The following is a 21098-nucleotide window of genomic DNA, read 5'->3' on the forward strand; positions in this document are numbered from 1 at the left end:
TTTATTTCACATACTCAGGGAGAGTTCTTTGCCATGAGGTACAAGGTTAAACTTTCAGTCACAAGCATAAGAGAGGGAGAGAGCCATATACGCCTATTCCACATTCACACCTGAGACCTTGTTACAATAACCAGTTACATGACAACAGAGAAGGAAATTTGCTAATTGGGCCAAATTTGGAGATATCCACTTACTTTTACTTTACTTTTGTTGCCAATGTTAATGGCTGCATGTTAAGTTATATTGAGGTGACACAACATTAAAGGGGTACTCCAGTGGAAAACATATTTTTTAATCAACTGGCTCCAGAAAGTTAAACAGATTTGTAAATGACTTCTATTTAAAAATCTTAATCCTCCCAGTACTGATCAGCTGCTGTGTACTACAGAGGAAGTTCTTTTCTTTTTGAATTTTATTTTCTGTCTGACCACAGTGATCTTTGCTGACATCTCTGTCCAAGATTTTCCAGAGTACAAGCAAATCCCCACAGCAAACCTCTCCTGCTCTGGACAGTTCCTGACATGGACAGAGGTGTCAGCAGAGAGCACTATGGTCAGACAGAAAATAAATTCAAAAAGAAAAGAACCTTCTCTGGAGCATACTGGAAGGATTAAAGGGGTACTCCAGCGCTAAGACATCTTATCCCCATCCAAAGGATAGGGGATAAGATGCGGGATCTTGGGGGTCCCGCCGTTGGGGACCCCCGTGAACTTGCAGGCAGCACCCCGTTAGAATCAGTCCCCGAAGTGTGTTCACTCCGGATCTGATTACTGGCGATCACGGGGACGGAGCATTGTGACGCACCAGCTCCGCCCCTGTGTGTTGTCACACTACGTCCCCTCAATGCAATCCTATGGGAGGGGGAGTGACCACGTGCCCGCGATCAGGCATGTCTTAGCGCCGGAGTACCCCTTTAAGATTTTTAAATAGAAGTCATTTACAAATCTGTTTAACTTTCTGGCATCAGTTGATTTGAAAAAATAATTAAAAATAAAAAAAATTATGTTTTCAATCGGAGTACCCCTTTTACCTCTTGGTGACGGAGCCCATTATGACCCTAAGGACGGGAGCATTTTTTGCAAATCTGACCTCATCAATTTATGCATTAATAACTCTGGGATGCTTTTACTTATAAATTTGATTCTGAGATTGTTTTTCGTGACATATTCTTCTTTATGCTAGTGGTAAATTTTCGTCGATAGTTGCCTCATTTCTTGGTGAAAAATTCCCAAATTTCATGAAAAATTAGAAAATTTTGCATTTTTATTACTTTGAAGCTCTCTGCTTGTAAGGAAAATAGACATATCAAATATATTATATATTGATTCACATATACAATATGTCTACTTTATGTTTGCATCATAAAGTTGACATGTTTTTACTTTTTGAAGACATCAGAGGGCTTCAAAGTTCAGCAACAATTTTCCAAGTAATTTTCAAAATCTGAATTTTTCAGAGACCAGTTCAGTTTTGAAGTGAATTTGAGGGTCTTTATGTTAGAAGTACCCCATAATAGACCCCATTATGAAAACTTCCCCCCTCAACGTATTCAAAATGACATTCAGAAAGTTTGTTAACCCTTTGTGTTTCACAGGAATAGCAGCAAAGTGGAGACAAAAAATCCAAATCTTCATTTTTTTACACTAACATGTTCTTGTAGACCCATATTTTTTTATTTTTACAAGGGGTAAAAGGAGAAAAAGCCCCCCAAAAATTGTAACCCAATTTCTCTCGAGTAAGGAAATACCTCATATGTGGATTTAAAGTGCTTTGTAGGTGCACTAGAGGGCTCAGAAGAGAAGGAGCGACAATGGGATTTTAAAGAGCGGATTTTGCCGAAATGATTTTTGCGGGCCATGTCACATTTAGGAAGCCCCCATGGTGCCAGAACAGCAAAAAACACCCCACATGGCATACTATTTGGGAAGCTACACCCATCAGGTACGTAACAAGTGGTACAGTGAGCCTTAACCCCTTAAGGACCAGGCCCATTTTGGCCTTAAGGACCAGACCAATTTTATTTTTGCATTTTCATTTTTTCCTCCTCGCCTTCTAAAATTTGGAAGGTTTTGTTTTCACGCTGTACACTTTCCGGTAAAAATTACATGTTTTCTTTATTCTGTTGGTCAATACGATTAAAATGATACCCATGATTATATTCTTTTCTATAATTGTACTGCCAAAAAAAAATGTCAAACCATTTAAACAAAATTAGTATGTTTGAAATTGCCCTATTTAGACTACCTATAACTTTCAAATTTTTCAGTATATGGGGCGATATGAGGGCTCATTTTTTGCACCATGATCTGTAGTTTTTATCAGTATCACTTTTGCTTAGGTTTTACTTTTATAAATTTTTTCTATATTTTTTTTGGAATAAAATGTGACAAAAAAGCAGCAATTTTGGACTGTTTAAAATTTTTTAACGTTTATGCCGTTCACCGTACGGGATGATTAACAATATATTTTAAAAGTTCAGACTTTTACGCACGCGGCGATACCAAATATGTGTATTTGTATTAAAAAATTTTTAATGCTTTTTTGGGGGTAAAATGGGAAAAACTGACATTTAACTTTTTTATTGGGGTAGGGGATTTTTCCCTTTTTTTATTTTACATTTTTTTCCCCTTTTTTTTTTTTTTTTTTACACTTTTTATGTCCCCATAGGGGACTATTCATTGCAATCAGTTGATTGCTAATACTGTGCAGTGCTATGTATAGGACACAGCACTGCTCAGTATTATCGGTGATCTTCTGCTCTGGTCTGCTCGATCTTAGACCAGAGCAGAAGATCTCGGGAGACGGCCGGAGCCAGGTGAGGGGACCTCCGGCCGCCATGCTGGATGATCGGATCCCCGCGGGCGATCCGATCAGCCGTTCAAAGTACCGGAATGCCGCAGATGCCGTGATCTGTATTGATCACGGCATCGGAGGGGTTAATGGCGGACATCCACGCGATCGCGGATGTCCGCCATTAACGGCGGGTCCCTGGCTGCTGACAGCAGCCGGGACCTGCCGGGCATGACGCGAGCACCGCTCCGGTGCTCGCGATCATGTCGGCGCGTAAATGTACGTCATGGTGCATTAAGTACCACGTCACCATGACGTACATTTACATCCATTGTCGTTAAGGGGTTAACACCCCACAGGTGTTTGACGACTTTGATTGAAGTTGGACATGAAAATGAATTATTATTTTTTTTTTAACTAAAATGCTAATGTATCCCCAAATTTTTCATTTTCACAAGGAGTTATAGGTGAAAATGTCCCCCAAAATTTTAAACCCCATTTTTTTCGAGTACGGTAAGTAAATACCTCATGTGTGGATGTAAAGTGATCTGTGGGTGCACTAGAGGGCACAGAAGGAAAGGAGAGACATTGGGCTTTTGGAAAGCGAATTTTGCTGAAATGGTTTTTGGGGGGCATGTCTCATTTAGGAAGCCCCCACGATGCCAGAACAGCAAAAAACACGCCACATGGAAACTATTTTTAAAACTACACACCTAAAGGAACATAGCAAGGGGAGCAGTGAGCATTTACACCCCACTGGCGTTTGACAGATCTTTGTAACAGTGGGCTGTGCAAATGAAAAATAAAAATTTTTCATGTTCACAGACGGTTCCAAAAATCTGTTAGACACCTGTGTGGTGTAAATGCTCACTGTACCCCTTGTTATGTTCTGTGAGGGGTGTAGTTTCCAAAATGGGGTCACATGGGGTATTTATTTATTTAGCATAAAGTGGGGGTACACTTTCCTCAAGTCTGGGCTTGATTATCACCAATAAATGGGTGTATATAAAATATATGTAAAAAATTATGTCGATCCAGTGAATTAATTTAAAACTATTTATTATTACAATGATAGTGCTTGTGGTGTCCTTTGTAGGGCCCTTACATCGGACTCACCACTATAAGCAAGGTAGTGAATGTATAAAATATTCATACAAGGAAATAAAATAGACATAATATTCAGGGTAAAAAGTGTTGTTATCCCAGTGTGGCAAATAGTCTATCGCTTATAGATGAATGCACGGAGATCATGCCTTGTATGGTTGATTACAAATAGTCTGAGTAGCGATGTCTCTGTATAGCTCGTATCTGGTCAGGATACTGCATGCGGTAACGTATTGGTAAGGGGTTAAAAGCAATGGGCTCTGCGGTGCTGAGGATTCCTTGTGTGTATCCCACTCTACCCTGGCGGCACAGGGATAGAGATTGGTGAGTGGGATATAGATATTCTCTTAATTGTAATCCTTTGGATGCATGAGGCTGTGTTCTGCAGCACTGGAGGCGCCTCAAATGTGGACCACTCTACCTCGGCGGTACAGGGAAAGTTTTGAGTGGATTTGGCACACTGTGCCTCTTACCAGCAATGTCCTGGAACCTGGTTGCCGGAAAAAGGTTTTCACTGGCAGGCGGGATGTGTACAACCGTGGAAGCGTGCTCTGGTAAATTTCACCAGAAATTTGCAAGAAATTTACCGGAGCATGCTTCTGGGGTTGTACGTATCCTGTCTGCCAGCAGATGTCTCCCCGGCAAAAACCTTTTTCCGGCAACCAGGCTCCAGGACATTGCTGGTAAGAGGCACAGTGTGCCAAATCCACACAAAACTTTCCCTGTTGCCGCCGGGGTAGAGTAGTCCACATTTGAGGGGCCCCCAGCGCTGCAGAACGCAGCCTCATGCACCCAAATGATTACAATTAAGAGACTACTATTACAATTAAAAGACTATCTATATCCCACTCACCAATCCCTATCCCTGTTCTTCCAGGGTAGAGTGGGATACACACAAGGAAACCCCAGCACTGCAGAGCGCATTGATTTTAACCCCTTACCAATACGCTACCGCATGCAGTATCCTGACCAGATACGTGCTATACAGAGACATCGCTACTCAGACTATTTATAATCAACATACAAGGCATGCAAGGCACAATCTCCGTACATACATCTATAAGCGATATAGACTATTTGCCACACTGGATACCAGCACTTTTTACCCTGAATATTATATGTCTATTTTATTGTATGAATATTTTATACATTCACTACCTTGCTTATCGTGGTGAGTCCGATGTAAAGGCCCTACAAAAGGACACCACAAGCACTATCATTGTAATAATAAATTGTTTTAAATTAATTCACTGAATCTACAGGGTGGAATGCTGGGAGTTGTAGCTTTGCAACTCCTAGAAGCTGCAGTGAAGATCACATTACGACACCACCGCCGCTGCACCACTTGCCTGACAGGGCCCCCCCCCCCCCCCCGCACCTCGCCGCCATCTTAACCTGCCCTTCCCTGACATCCAGGGGCAGGCAGAGCAGGGGAAATTAACTTTAACTCCCCTGCCCTGTGATTCGCTGGTAAGTCCTGATCGGCCTATCGCAGGGGATAGGAGGAGGTGGCACCCTTGCCACTTCACTCCAATCCTTCAGGATGGTCAGAGCTGTCTCTGAAGGCTCCGATCATCCCTATTTTCCGGGCTATCGGGTCATCAGAGACCCGATCAGCCCGGAATCGCCGCAAGTCGCCGATCTGAATTGATCTCAGGACCCCTACCCCCCCCCCAGGCATTTGTACGGGATGCCTGCTGAATGATTTTCCCACGGGCATACAGGTATGCACTTGGTCCTTAAGTACCAGGGAGAAAGGGCGTACCTGTACGCCCTTCATCCCCAAGAGGTTAAACACTGCTATCCAGGCTGTCCACGCACTACTTTTCATAGTAGTAGAGTGTCATTTCTTCAGTGTTGTTACATGAAAAGAATAAAATATTTATAAAAAAATAAAAGATACACATATACAAACTTGTGCGCAACATTATTTTATTTTACTAAAGTAATATGAAATTTGGGTTAGAAGTAAAGATTATTTAATCTTCTTTGCAAATTTAGGAAAAATGTACCATTTTATTATCAGTTATAGTTGTTGTTGTGGGAGCAGAAAAGGCCCTATCTGTTCTGCCCCTCTGGTGCCTACTTTTGCCCTCTGCAAGTCTCGGAAGTATAAAAAGAAGACAAAAGGAGGAGGGTATCATAAAATTGTGAAGCCACACCCCATGCAATGACCAATTGCTGCACAATGCTGCATAGTGTACAGAAAGGGTAGGACCTTTTCTGCTCCTGAACAAAAAAGCGGGTTTATATGACCTCAATACAAGGAAACACAAGAAATAATTACAATGTGAACATATAACTGGACAGTATTGCTTGCAATCAGTCATTTCCTTAGGTGTGCTGTTTCTTAAGGTTTCTTGCATTTTTCTCTAATTTTACTAAACATCCAGTTTTTAATCCACTATGAATTGATATCGCGGGCTTCCTCACTTGTTAATTGAAACCTGTAAAACAGAAAACATTTATTATTTCTCAAGAAAAGTTTTCAGACTCAGCATTAGTTAAATTGGACATACAATGGTTTGTAAAACCTAGTGTTTTTGCAATATACAGTAGAATCTCCCAATAGCGAACACTCAAGGAAAAAAAAAAGTGTCCGCTATTGAGAGATGTCACCTATTGGGAAAAAGGCTCAATAATCTTTCTAAATAACCGGATACTGTACTGTACTTATTCCAGGGTGTAATTACCTAGAAAACACGATTACAAGCAATATTACAGTAGAATCTCCCAATGCTGTTTAATCATCCTTTATCACCCCCTGTACCATTTCATTCCTCTTGTGCCATTTTATCCCCACTCTTGATCCCTCCAATGTCACTTCATTCCTTCCCCCTTAAACGCTCTGTGCCATTTCATTCTCCCTTTATCCCCCTGTGCCATGTCATCCCCCCTTACCCCCTGTGCCACATAATTTCTCCTTGATCCCCCCCCGTGCCATTTAATTCCCCTCTGTGCAAATTCATCACCCCTTCTTTACCGCCTCATGTACACTTTCATTCCTCCCTTAATCTCCCATTTCTCCCCTGTGCAATTTAATTCCCCCTTTATCCCTCTGTGCCACTTTATTCCCCCTGTGCCCAATCCTCCCCCCCCCCCCCCACCCCTTGAGCCACATCACATTTCCCCTTCCTTCCTCCCCCTATTGATCTTCTTACCTGGCAAGCAGGCCCTGGTGCAGGAGCTCTCAGCAGGTTTAACACTCTCCTGATGTTCTCTGCGCTGTACTACTGAGAGCAGCAGCTGTGGGCAGCAGCGGGGACTGACGAGTGATGTCAGGAGTATCGCTCCTCACTGCTAGCAGCCCCTGCTGCTCACAGCCTTTTAGTAAGTGCAGCACAGAGGATGTGAGAAGAAACCCATGGAGAGCCCTTGTACCTGAGCCTGCTGGCCAGGTAAAGAAGAAAGCCTCTTACTGGGGTCTTGGCTGTACTCCCATGATGGCGGCCCTGTGTATAAGGTAGGGCGGCACATAAGCCTGGTTGTCCCCTATCGCGTGTGTTTTGTCCCCTAATGGGAGTGTTTTGATCCCTATTGGGTCTCTTTGAGACTTTGTCGGGGAATAAAAAATTGTCCTCTATTAGGAAGTATCCCCTATTGGGTGGTGTCTGCTAAGGAAGATTTTATTGTATCTATTTATTTATTGTTTTTGCATTACTTTAAAATGTAAGAAATTTCAGGAAGGAAGGAAGGAAAACATGTTAAAATGTGAAAACAAGCAGGATAGATGGATAGGTCATGCACCTTTTTGTGTATCATTATGGCTCAAATCTTTGTACACAAAAATGTTCAACTTTTTGAAACACAACATCACCAAGGTCACTTTTGAAATGTACCTAAAGGATACGCCTTAACAGACTATTGCAACAATTTCATTTAGGTGCAAACTTTTATATAGAAAGACTCCAGTCCAGAGCAGACTGACATAGAAAGTACCTGATATTTCCATCTCTGTGTTTGTACTACGTGAACTCTTTGGTTATGTTCACACTATGTATTTTGAACGGAAACTTCACTCAGAAACGGGCAAGCAGAGATTCCATTCTGTCAGCCGCTGCCAAAATACTTTGTCGGTAGGACCGCGCAGCACTGCGCCATCACCATTGAGGGATATGCATGGCTTGCGCACTTCCACGCAAAGAATTAACATGTTCCTTCATTGCACGGGACAATTTCAGCAGCGGAATGGTCTGCCGATGAAATTCCTCAGTGTGGACGGGTCTTGCCGAAACCCATTCACACTGACTTATGTTCACAGCGTTTAATTCCGATCGTGGAATTTTGCAGGGATTAGTGTTAACCTATCCTTAGGCAGCGAGTTTGCTGTCTTGGGGTCATACTAGACTTTAATTTGTCTATCACTCTCTATACTGTATTAAATCCCTCTCTCGCTCTTGTCACCTCCAAAACACCTCCAGAATCCATCCTGACCTTACTGTTTAATCTGCCAAAACTCTTTATTAATTGGTTTTCTCCTCTTTAAACGTTCCCCTCTCCAGTCCATTCTAAAAGCAAAAGTCAGTCTAGTATTCCTCTCCAGCCTCTACAGCAATGCAGGGGGGAGCCCTGTGCCAGTCATTGCACTGGTTGCCCATTTAATTCAGAATACAATGTAATCATCCACAAAATTCTCCACAGTGTGACACCTTCCTGTACCTGATTCCTTATCTCAGTCCACAACCCTACGGACACAATGATGTAAAGCTAACATCTTTTATGATCTAACCCTCTCGCTCCTGTCACACAAAGACTTTATTCATGCTGCTCCAGTTCTATCAAATGTGCTCCCCCATAAAATCAAACTTATTCCAAAATACAGTACAATGCTACGGACAGTCCAGATCTGCGAAACGTGTCAATGGCTGGCAGAACTGACCAATCAGAAAGGAAATTTCACTGGTAAAACACCTGTATTCCTGAAGCACATGCATTGACTGGCTGTCTGGTAGCGCCCCCTACAGTACAGCGAGGTACTACATGTTCTGTAGTACTCTTAACCTATAACACAGTTAGCTGCTCTTTTGGACACCAGGTAAGGGCGGTTCCATTTTACTTTTTTTGGACATTGTGTGTACTGTACAGAACCCTGAAGAAGCTCCTGTCATCTACATAGAGACGGATTTACAGCTCCCAGCAGCTCTTTCTTACTTTTATATGTAAGGACATGCTTTATCTATATTAGTTATCTACTTATTTTTCTTTAATCCACACTTTTTCCTATTTTTGGATGTCATTTTGGTGGCTTCAGAACTAATTACCAGATTTTCATAGAGTTATGGTCTCAACATACAATGGTTTCAACAATGGTCGTCTCTGAACCAATTAATATTGTAACTTGAGGGACCACTGTACTTAATTGACTGGTGACTGGTTTATTCATGCTCTCTTGCACAACCTATTAATTAAAGATGGATGGACCATTTTCTCATAGATTGCAAGCTCTTGTGAGCAGGACCCTATGTTTAAAAGGAAAACTGTCATCATGTTCACCCACACTAAACCCAATACACTGGGTTTAGCTTGCACCAACTGCTCACGTGATCAGAGCTTATGAATATTCAAATTAACCAGGAGGGCTTGCCTCCTGTGTGCAACTCACCGATGAAAGAAGCGGACCTTCAGAGGGACACCACTCCAGGCTGCAGGTACGTATCATAGTCAGAGACCCTGCATTCGTCTCCTGTTCACCCACACTATAACCCAGTGTATTGGGTTTAGTGTGGGTGAACAGGATGACAGATTTCCTTTAATATCTGATTTTTGTCTGTATATGTATCCCCAGAATATTTTGGCACTAAAGAGATCCATATGATTATTAATATCAGTATTATTGTTATGCTGTCAGCCTTTAGAAATTTTTATTGACCCCTTAAGGATGCCGGGCGTTCATGAACACCTTGTGCCTGCTCCCTTTCTATGATGCACGCTCAGGAGATGAGTGCACATCACAGCGGGATGGCCTGGCAGCCATCAGCTCCAGGGATGCATGTCTGATGCCGGATATCACTGATTGCAGTGATGCCCGACATTATCCTCTTAAACGCCGTGATCAAAGTTGATCGTGGCATCTAAAGAAAAATAAATAAACTACAGATGACAACGCAGATTACCACCCCGTACGCGGTAAAATAAAAAAGTTATAGGGGGTCAGAAGATGACAGTTTTAACCCCTTTAGGACCAGGGGTTTTTCTGTTTTTGCACTTTCATTTTTTCCTGCTTACCTTTAAAAAATCATAACTCTTTCAATATTGCACCTAAAATTCCATATGATTTGTAGTGACATCAGTCATTTTAAACAAAAATCTACGAAGAAACGGGAAAAAAATCATTGTGCCATAAAATTGAAGAAAATACACAATTATATAAATTTTGGGGGCTTCTGTTTCTACGCAGTACATTTTTCGGTAAAAATGGCACCCTATCCTTATTCTTTAGGTCCAAAAGAACAAAATGATACCCTACTTATATAGGTTTGATTTTGTCGTACTTCTGGAAAAACAATCATAATTACATGCAGGACAATTTATACGTTTAAAATTGTCATTTTCTGACCCCTATAACTTTTTAATTTTTTCGTGTACGGGACGGTATGAGGGCTAATTTTTTGTGTTGTGATCTGAAGTTTTTTGTGGTACCATTTTTGTATTGATCGGACTTTTTGATCGCTTTTTATTCATTTTTCATGATATAAAAAGTGACCAAAAATACACTATTGGATTTTTTTTGCACGTACGCCATTGACTGTGCGGTTTAATCAATAATATATTTTCCACACGTGGCGATACCACATATGTTTATATTTATTTACACGATTATTTTTTTTTTAATGGGAAAAGGGGGGTGATTCAAACTTTTATTAGGGAAGTGGTTAAACGATCTTTATTAACTTTTTTTTTTCCACTTTTTTTTTTTGCAATGTTATAGCTCCCATAGGGGGCTTTAACACTGCATACACTGATCTTTTACATTGATCAATGGTTTCTCATAGGAAACCATTGATTAATGATTCTGCCGCTTGACGGCTCATGCCTGGATCTCAGGCACTGAGCAGTCATTCGGCGATCGGACACCAGGAGGCAGGTAAGGGGACCCTCCTGCTGTCCTACAACTGTTTGGTATGCTGCAATTTCACCACGGCGATCCCGAACAGCTCCCTGAGCTAACCGGCAATGGTTTACTTTCAGCGATCAGTGCCACGCGCTATTAGCCACGGGTCCCGGCCGTTGTTAGAGGCCAGGCCCGACCCACTATTTGTTGCACAATTATTATTAGTTTTTTTTGTTTTACCGTAGATTTTTGGTAAAATTACTGATGTCATTACAAAGTACAGGGTTGGCCATTTATATGGATACACCTTAATAAAATGGGAATGGTTGGTGATATTAACTTCCTGTTTGTGGCATATTAGTATACGTGAGGGGGGAAACTTTTCAAGATGGGTGGTGACCATGGCGGCCATTTTTGTTTTTTCAATAGGAAGAGGTCATGTGACACATATAACTTATTGGGGATTTCACAAGAAAAACAATGATGTGCTTGGTTTTAACCTAACTTTATTCTTTCATGAGTTATTTACAAGTTTCTGACCACTTATAAAATGTGTTCAATGTGCTGCCCACTGTGTTGGATTGTCAATGCAACCCTCTTCTCCCACTCTTCACACACTGATAGCAACACCACAGGAGAAATCCTAGCACAGGCTTCCAATATCCGTAGTTTCAGGTGCTGCACATCTCGTATCTTCACAGCATAGACAATTGCCTTCAGATGACCCCAAAGATAAAAGTCTAAGGGGGTCAGATCGGGAGACCTTGGGGGCCCATTCAACTGGCCCACGACGACCAATCCACTTTCCAGGAAACTGTTCATCCAGGAATGCTCGGACCTGACACCCATAATGTGGTGGTGCACCATCTTGCTATGGGTGTCAGGTCCGAGCATTCCTAGATGAACAGTTTCCTGGAAAGTGGATTGGTCGTCGTGGGCCAGTTGAATGGCCCCCAAGGTCTCCTGATCTGACCCCCTTAGACTTTTATCTTTGGGGTCATCTGAAGGCAATTGTCTATGCTGTGAAGACAGGAGATGTGCAGCACCTGAAACTACGGATACTGGAAGCCTGTGCTAGCATTTCTCCTGCAGTGTTGCTATCAGTGTGTGAAGAGTGGGAGAAGAGGGTTGCATTGACAATCCAACACTATGGGCAGCACATTGAACACATTTTATAAGTGGTAAAAAACTTGTAAATAACTCATGAAAGAATAAAGTTATATTAAAACCAAACATCATTGTTTTTCTTGTGAAATTCCCAATAAGTTTGATGTGTCACATGACCCTCTTCCTATTGAAAAAACAAAAGTTGGATTCAAAATGGCCGACTTCAAAATGCCCGCCATGGTAACCACCCATCTTGAAAAGTTTCCCCCCTCGCATATACTAATGTGCCACAAACAGGAAGTTAATATCACCAACCATTCCCATTTTATTAAGGTGTATCCATATAAATGGCCCACCCTGTAGAATTGGTGGCACAAAAAATAAGCCCTCATATGGATTTTTTGGTGCAAAATTTTAAGGGTTGTGATTTTTAAAAAGTAAGGAGGAAAAAACGAAAGTGCAAGAACGGAAAAACGCTATGTCCTTAAGGGGTTAAACATACACATTTTTGTAAAAAAAAAAAAAAAAAAAAGGTATAAATTTTTTTAAAGAAGTGAAACTAAATAAAACCTATATAATTTGGGTATCTTTGTAAATGTATGGACCTACAGAAAAGAGAAAACATAATGCACTGCGTAGAAGCGGAAGCCCCCAAAAGTTACAAAATGTCTTATTTTTTTCAATTTTTTTGGGGAAATATATTGTAGGTGGAAAAATTTAAAACGTTATGATTTTTAGAAGGGGAGGACGAAAAAACAAAAGGGGTTTGCTACTTAACGACCACGAGCGTATATTTACTCCCGTGGCTGGCTCCCTTTATGTGAGTGCACTTCGTACCTCCTGGGTCCTGATTGCTATCAGATCGGGCTGATATCCGGTATTTACCCTTTAGATGCCGCGTTCAAAGTTGATCGCGGCGTCTTAACTGGGAGAAAATACCGCGGATTAGCTCAGCGGAGCTGTTCAGGATCCGAACAGCTGATAGGACAGCGGGAGGGGCCTTACCATGCTCCTTGCTGTCCGATCGTCACTCTATTGCTCCAAGCCTGAGATCCAGGATGGAACAATCGAGCACAGATTACACTGATCAATGCTATGCTATGGCAATAATAATAGTGAATAGTAGTAGTCCCCTAGGGGGGCAAAAAAAAAATAGGTGTAAAAATGTTTTAAAAATTACCCCCTTTTTCCCATGAAAAAAAATAAATTTAAACAAAAATAAACATATATGGTATCGCTGCGTGCATTAATGTCCGAACTATAAAAATATAATAAATGTTAATTAAATCGCACGGTCAATGTATAAAAAGCGATCAATAAGTCCCACCAAAACAATTATGGTACTGATAAAAACTTCAGATCACGGCACAAAAAATTATGCCCCATACTGCCCCCGTATTCTGAAAAATTAAAAAGTTAAAGAGGTCAGAAGATGGCAATTTTAAACATACAAATTTTGGTGCCTGTAGTAAAATATAAATAAAATACCTATATAAATTTGGTATCATTGCAACCGTATTGACCTACAGAATAAATGTATGGTGTACCGATAAGTGCACTGCGTAGAATTGGAAGCCCCCAAAAGTTACAAAACAGCATTTTCGCCATAAATTTATGGGTGAAATGATTGATGTCATTACAAAGTACAATTGGTGGCGCAACAAACAAGCCCTCATATGGGTCTGTAGGTGCAAAATTTAAAGGTTCTGATTTTTAGAAGGTGAGGTGGAAAAAAAACCTGTGGTTCTTAAGGGGAGGGGTATTTCAGGATTTATTTTTATTTGACTATGCTACAGGGGCTGTAAAGTTAGTGTAGTTCATAATATAGTGTCTGGTACTCTTGTCTTTCTATGATTACACGTAGCATAGAGCTCTGTCCCCGGTTCATGGTTTGCCACATATGTTCCTCCCTCGCAACCATTGTCTAAACTTTGGGACTTTTGCCTGCGAGCCATTTCAGTTTGTCATGCCAAACTACCACTTTTCTACCTATGATTGTGAAGGCCTGACCTTGTTACTCCTTTATTTAACTTTATTCAAGAATAATGACAAAATAACAAATTGATAAAAAAAAATTATAATAATACAGTGTCTCACAATTCTTCTGATCTTCTGATTTTCACCCCAATATTTATTTTTAACAGCATACAAAATGACTGTTGTCTCAGATTTTTTCCAGGTTGCAATGTGGCCGAGACCTGACTCACTAGTCAGCTGATGACAGGGAGCCTGTCTGTTTCAATGCTTGGAGGGATCGGTTGGTGAGAGAGATGAATCTGCAACTAATTCAACAGTTGTAGGCACCCGATTGAAAACCACAGGTCTTTTGAATGGATGCACTTTATTTATGTTTCAATGCGTGGGGTGGCTGATGTGTGGAAGGGAGGAATATGGAATTATGAGATTTGTAGTCAAAAAAAGAAAACAAACAGGAAATACCAGTTCACAAAAAGCTAGCCACGGTGTTATGGTAATCTCACAACATAGCCATTTAACCCCAAGACAAGTGCAGATCGTTCCTAAGCATGTCCATTACTGCCTGCCAGGTACATACTAAAATCACCTTATGGTGGAAAACCCCTTTAAGGGGTTAAAGAGGACCTGTGGTCAACACAAAAGAGATTTTACTGTAAATGAGTCCTTTTTAATGTAAACCTTTTTATAGTTTCCTTTTTCTTCATAGTAGTCTGACAATTCAGCAAATCAGTCAGATGGGTGTGAACTTAATTTAAAAAATGGGAGTAAATATTAAAAGAAGGGTGTGAGTATACAGTAAGGGTGTGAATATTTTAAATTGAGGGTCTTCTATGTCTAATACACACCCCGACTGTATAATCCCACCATCACCTGATATTCATTCCCTTAATTTAAATAAAGATCATGTCCATATGGAATGGTGTATCAAGAAAAGGAGTGTGATCATGGCACCCTAAGCTATTTAACCCCTTAAGGACTCAGGGTTTTTCCCATTTTTGCACTTACTTTTTTTCCTCCTCACCTTCTAAAAATCATAACACTTTCAGTTATCCACCTACAGACCTATATGAGGGCTTGTTTTATGTGTTACCAATTTTTCTTTGTAATAAAATCAGTCATTTCACACAAAAATCTAAGGCAAAACCAGAAAAAATATTATTTGTGGGCAAAATTGAAAAAACACAACCATTTTGTTATTTTTAGCGTTTTTTCTACGCAGTGCACTTTTCTGTAAAAATGACACCTTACCTTTATTCCATAGGTCCATACGGTCACAAGGATACCCAATTTATGTAGGGTTTATTTAATTTCACGACTTAAAAAAGATTATAACTACATGTACCAAAATTTGTTTAACCCGTTAAAGGAGTAGTCCAATGGTGAAAAATTCTGTACAATTAGCAAGTTTAAAAAGTTATATAACTTTGTAATATACTCACATAACCCATTTTTTTTTACAATTTTTTTTTAATCTAAAGCCGAGGAACGTGCTCTCGAATCACCCAAAGTGCAAGAAAAAGTGCAAATGTGTTACACTAAAAAAACGTGCACAAAGGATGCGGTCTATCGCAAGCCCTTATCCGATAGGAGAGAGGCCCCCCAACAAACCTTACCCTTCGCCTCCGGACCAAAAGGTACCTGCGAGGTTCCAGGTTCGATGTCCCTTTTCGCCGAAGCTACTAGGGGACCACAAATGCTCCCGTCATCCCCCTTGGCGTCAGCCAAGGTATCTGCCCGCAGAGCCGATAACGGTAGGTACCCTGCCAAAGCAGGAGTACCCGGGGTGTTTGCAGGGAGGTGCGGAACCTAATGGCCACACACACCTCCCCTAGACCGCCAGGAGGGACACCCAGAAGGGCTAACGCATCCTGACAAATCCTGCAAACACACAACACGCAAAAAGTGACACAGTGAGACAAAAAGAAATAAATAAGTGAATGTGTGCAGATATACTGCACGGACATCCGGCCGGATCTATAAAAATTTCTCTGATCCTAGCCAGAAGGCCGGGAATCAAGAGGTGAGTGCCACAAGGTGAAGAGATTATGGTGCCCGTGCTTCAACTCAGTGAGCCAGTATTCCCAGTGAGTTTCGGCACCTCGGGGTCGCCACTGCCCGAGGCACAAAAGTACCTCGGCTCTTGACCCTCTCAGCCTCATGGCGAGACCCGGAGGGAACAGGTCACATCGGGGCAGCCGTCGAGCTGATTCCTCAGAACCAGCCCCGGAAAGCCCTGGTACACCTGCACCCTCCATGCAGCACCCATCCCCACCAGCCCCATACCGGCGTAGTTTGCCACCGGCATGAAAACTGATAAGAACAGATACTACACTTGATCTTAGCCAAAAGGCCGAGAAGCGATACTCACATAACCCATCTGGAACGGAAAGTACCTTTTTCAGTGATTTCTCTCTAGACAGGAAGCGCTGCATAATCCAGCATCTCGACCTACACTTCTTCTACAGCCTGTGGTCAGCTCCTCATTCCTTTCCTCATAGTTCTCAAAATGTGAGTGTTCACCAATCACAGCACTCACACACTGAACCAATCACAGCAGTCCTGCTTGAGCCTGGTCACGTGGGTGCCGAACTGTAAGCCAGGAGAAGTGTGAGGGGGAGAATGAGGATGTACACAGCCCCTCCCCTCCCCAGATCTATCTACATAGGACCTAACTTATCATGGGGAGGTTTCAAGTTTGCATGGGGGGAGGGGAGGGAGGACGTGTGTGAAGGAGACATAATAACGGGCTGGGGATGTATAGACTGCAGGGGAATAAATCTCATACTGGGGTTGATTTATATGTGTGAGGGGGGGGGGGGGGGACTCCTGAATGACATGCTGGGAGTTGTAGTCCCTGTTATATGTGTGTATGCTAGTGTTTCCAAACCAGTGTGCCTCCAGCTGTTGCAAAACTACAACTCCCAGCATGCCCTGACAGACTTTGGCCATGCTAGGAGTTGTAGATTTGCAACAGCTGTAGGCACCCCCCGTTGGGAAACACTGTTCTAGCCTATTCAGCATACACATCATGTTACACCAGTGTTTGCCAACCAGGGTGCCTCCAGATATTGCAAAACTACTACTACCAGCATTCCCTGGTTGGGAAACACTAGCATACACACACATAACAGGGACTACAACTCCCAGCATGTCATTCAGGAGTCGTCGTCCCCTCACACATAGAAATCATCCCAGTATGATATTTATTCCCTGTAGTCTATACACCACCAGCCCCTGCAGTGTAATATGTCTCCTCACATATAGAAATCATCCCAGTATATTTATTCCCTGTAGTCTATACACCACCAGCCCCTGCAGTGTAATATGTCTCCTCACATATACAAATCATCCCAGTATGATATTTATTCCCTGTAGTCTATACACCACCAGCCCCTGCAGTGTAATATGTCTCCTCACATATAGAAATCATCCCCAGCCCCTGCAGTGTAATATGTCTCCTCACATATAGAAATCATCCCCAGCCCGTGCAGTGTAATATGTCTCCTCACATATAGAAATCATCCCCAGCCCCTGCAGTGTAATATGTCTCCTCACGTATAGAAATCATCCCCAGCCCCTGCAGTGTAATATGTCTCCTCACATATAGAAATCATCCCCAGCCCGTGCAGTGTAATATGTCTCCTCAAATATAGAAATCATCCCCAGCCCCTGCAGTGTAATATGTCTCCTCACATATAGAAATCATCCCAGTATGATATTTATTCCCTGTAGTCGATACACCACCAGCCTCTGCAGTGTAATATGTCTCCTCACATATAGAAATCATCCCCAGCCCCTGCAGTGTAATATGTCTCCTCACATATAGAAATCATCCCCAGCCCCTGCAGTGTAATATGTCTCCTCACATATAGAAATCATCCCCAGCCCCTGCAGTGTAATATGTCTCCTCACATATAGAAATCATCCCCAGCCCCTGCAGTGTAATATGTCTCCTCACATATAGAAATCATCCACAGCCCCTGCAGTGCAGTATGTCTCCTCACATATAGAAATCATCCCCAGCCCCTGCAGTGCAGTGTAATATGTCTCCTCACATATAGAAATCATCCCCAGCCCCTGCAGTGTAATATGTCTCCTCACATATAGAAATCATCCCCAGCCCCTGCAGTGTAATATGTCTCCTCACATATAGAAATCATCCCCAGCCCCTGCAGTGTAATATGTCTCCTCACATATAGAAATCATCCCCAGCCCCTGCAGTGTAATATGTCTCCTCACATATAGAAATCATCCCCAGCCCCTGCAGTGTAATATGTCTCCTCACATATAGAAATCATCCCCAGCCCCTGCAGTGCAGTATGTCTCCTCACATATAGAAATCATCCCCAGCCCCTGCAGTGCAGTGTAATATGTCTCCTCACATATAGAAATCATCCCCAGCCCCTGCAGTGTAATATGTCTCCTCACATATAGAAATCATCCCCAGCCCCTGCAGTGTAATATGTCTCCTCACATATAGAAATCATCCCCAGCCCCTGCAGTGTAATATGTCTCCTCACATATAGAAATCATCCACAGCCCCTGCAGTGCAGTATGTCTCCTCACACATTGAAAACATTATGGAGGTGAAGAGCTGTGGATGTCCTCTCCCCCCCTCTCAGTGCTTTCCCGGTACAAACTTGAAACCTCCCCATGATAAATTAGGTCCTGTGTAAAGAGAGCGGGGGAGGGGAGGAGCTGTGTACGTCCTCATTCAGGCTCAAGCAGGAGTGCTGTGATTGGTTCAATATGTGAGTGCTGTGATTGGTTCAATATGTGAGTGCTGTGATTGGTTCAATATGTGAGTGCTGTGATTGGTTCAATATGTGAGTGCTGTGATTGGTGAGCAATAAGAAGGGCAGAGATTTAGCACAGTAGGGCGTGATATGGGCAGGCTTTGGGGGTGTACATTATGTTACAGACTTGAGAGGAAGTAATTTTTTTCAGAGTGAAGAGGATGATGGGAGCTCAGGCTCCATAACCAGGAAGTGCTGCTATTTTCACAGTGGCATAGCATCCAAACGGGATGGGGCAGACATATAATGAAAAGTGCGGTGGCATCATGGAGTTAAGGTCTAACCTGTGGCAGGTACTTTTTTTCAGATTTTTCACTATTGGATATCTCCTTTAAGGACCACTGGCATATGGGTACGCCCTGACGCCCTGGTACTTAAGGACCAAGGGGGTACCTGTACGCCCGTGGGAATTTCGATCCCTGTCACGCGCTGGGCAGGGACCGGATTGGGGTGACTGCTGATATCGATCAGCAGGCACCCTGTGCAAATGCCATCAGATCCCCCCTCCCTGATGTTGGTGATCGGCGCAAATCATTGGTGAATTCACACCGGCGATTTGCGCCGATCCTGGGTCATACGAGTCTATGGTCACCTGGAAAATAAGAGGGATTGGGGTTGTCCAAGACACTCACGATCCCCCTGAAGGGATAGGAGTGAGGTGGCAGGGGTGGCAATCCTCCTATCCCTGCTATTAGTCGCCAATAAGCGATGACCAGTAGCAGATCGAGGGCGGGGGGGGGGGGGGGGGGGGGGGGGGGGGGGGGGTGGTTAACTTTCGGTTTCCCCGTTCTGCCAACCCACAATAGGCTGGGCAGAATGGGGAAACCGAAGAGTACCGGTGGCGGGGATCGGCGGTAAAAGAGGACGGCGATGCGGCTCCCTGGATCCTATGAAAGCAAGGAGTTTCCTAGCAACATCTGGAGAGCTAAAGTTTGAGACCACTATACAGTGGTCTCTAAACTGTAGCCCTCCAGATGTTGTAAAACTACAACTCCCAGCATACCCAGACAGCTGTTTGCTCATGCTGGGATTTGCAGTTTTGCAACAGCTGGAGGGCTACAGTTTGAAGATCACTGTGCAGTGGTCTTTAAACTGTAGCCCTCCAGATGTTGCAAAACTGCAAATCCCAGCATGCCCAAACAACAAACAGCTGTCTCGGCATGCTGGGAGTTGTAGTTGCGTACCTCCAGCTGTAGCATTACTACCTCTCTCAACATGCCCTTCGGCGATCAGTACATGCTGGGAATTGTAGTTTTGCAACAGCTGGAGGCACACTGGTTGGAAAATACTGAGTTAGGTAACAGAACCTAACTGAAGGTTTTCCAACCAGTGTGCCTCCAGCTGTTGCAAAAGTACAACTCCCAGCATGCACAGTCCGTCAGTACATGCTGGGAGTTGTAGTTTTGAAACAGATGGAGGTTTGCCCCCAGGGTACAAGGTACATTCACATGGGCAGGTTTACAGTGAGTTTCCTGCTTCAAGTGCGCAAACTCCTAGCGGGAAACGCACTACAAACCTCCGCCTGTGTGAATGTACCCTAAAAACACTACACTACACTAACACATAATAAAGGGTAAAACACCACATATACACCCCCTTACACTGCCCCCCCCCCCCCCCCCAATAAAAATTGAAAACGTATTGTACGCCAGTGTTTCCAAAATGGAGCCTCAAGCTGTTGCAAAACAACTTCCAACATTTCTGGACAGCCAATGACTGTCCAGGCATGCTGGGAGTTTAGCAACAGCTGGAGGCACCCAGTTTGGGAACCACTGGCGTAGAATACTCCATGTCCACCCTATGCAATCCCTAATTTAGTCCCCTGTCGTATTTCTATATGTCCTATATGTGGGCGTAAAATGATCTGCGGACGCACAACAAGGCTCAGGAGTGAGAGTACATGTACATTTGAGGCCTAAATTTGCACAAAGTGATGGTGATTTGCACAAAGGTGGCTGATTTTACAGCAGTTCTGACATAAACACAGAAAAAATAAATACCCACATGTGACCCCATTTTGGGAACTACACCCCTCACGGAACCTAACAAGAGGTATAGAGAGCCTTAACACCCCACAGGTGTTTGACGAATTTTCGTTAAAGTTGGATGGGAAAATGAAAAAAAAAAATGCTGGTGTTATCCTAAATTTTTCATTTTCACAAGGGAAAATAGAAAAAAGCCCTCCAAATTTGTAACCCCATTTCTTCTGAGTAAGACCATACACCATATGTGGATGTAAAGTGCTCTGTGTGGGCACTACAATGCTCAGAAGA

The 21098-nt window shown here is 42.8% G+C and overlaps 1 protein-coding gene and 1 non-coding gene across 3 annotated transcripts in view; both read right to left on the reverse strand.

Moving 5' to 3' along the window:
* Positions 1-5809: 5809 nt before the first annotated feature.
* C5H7orf57 (chromosome 5 C7orf57 homolog) overlaps positions 5810-21098 on the reverse strand; it is a 171179-nt gene continuing 155890 nt past the window's right edge. For both annotated transcript variants that reach the window (XM_056520260.1, XM_056520259.1), the window contains exon 8: positions 5810-6341. In XM_056520260.1, the coding sequence (XP_056376235.1) occupies positions 6324-6341 (18 nt within the window). In that variant the 3' untranslated portion in view covers positions 5810-6323. The remainder of the gene's footprint in view (positions 6342-21098) is intronic.
* Positions 16205-16391, reverse strand: LOC130274639 (U2 spliceosomal RNA). The gene has a single exon (XR_008844418.1). It is a non-coding gene; the product is annotated as a U2 spliceosomal RNA (small nuclear RNA).

The sequence above is a fragment of the Hyla sarda genome, chromosome 5, assembly GCF_029499605.1.
Source record: "Hyla sarda isolate aHylSar1 chromosome 5, aHylSar1.hap1, whole genome shotgun sequence".
Taxonomy (NCBI): domain Eukaryota; kingdom Metazoa; phylum Chordata; class Amphibia; order Anura; family Hylidae; genus Hyla; species Hyla sarda.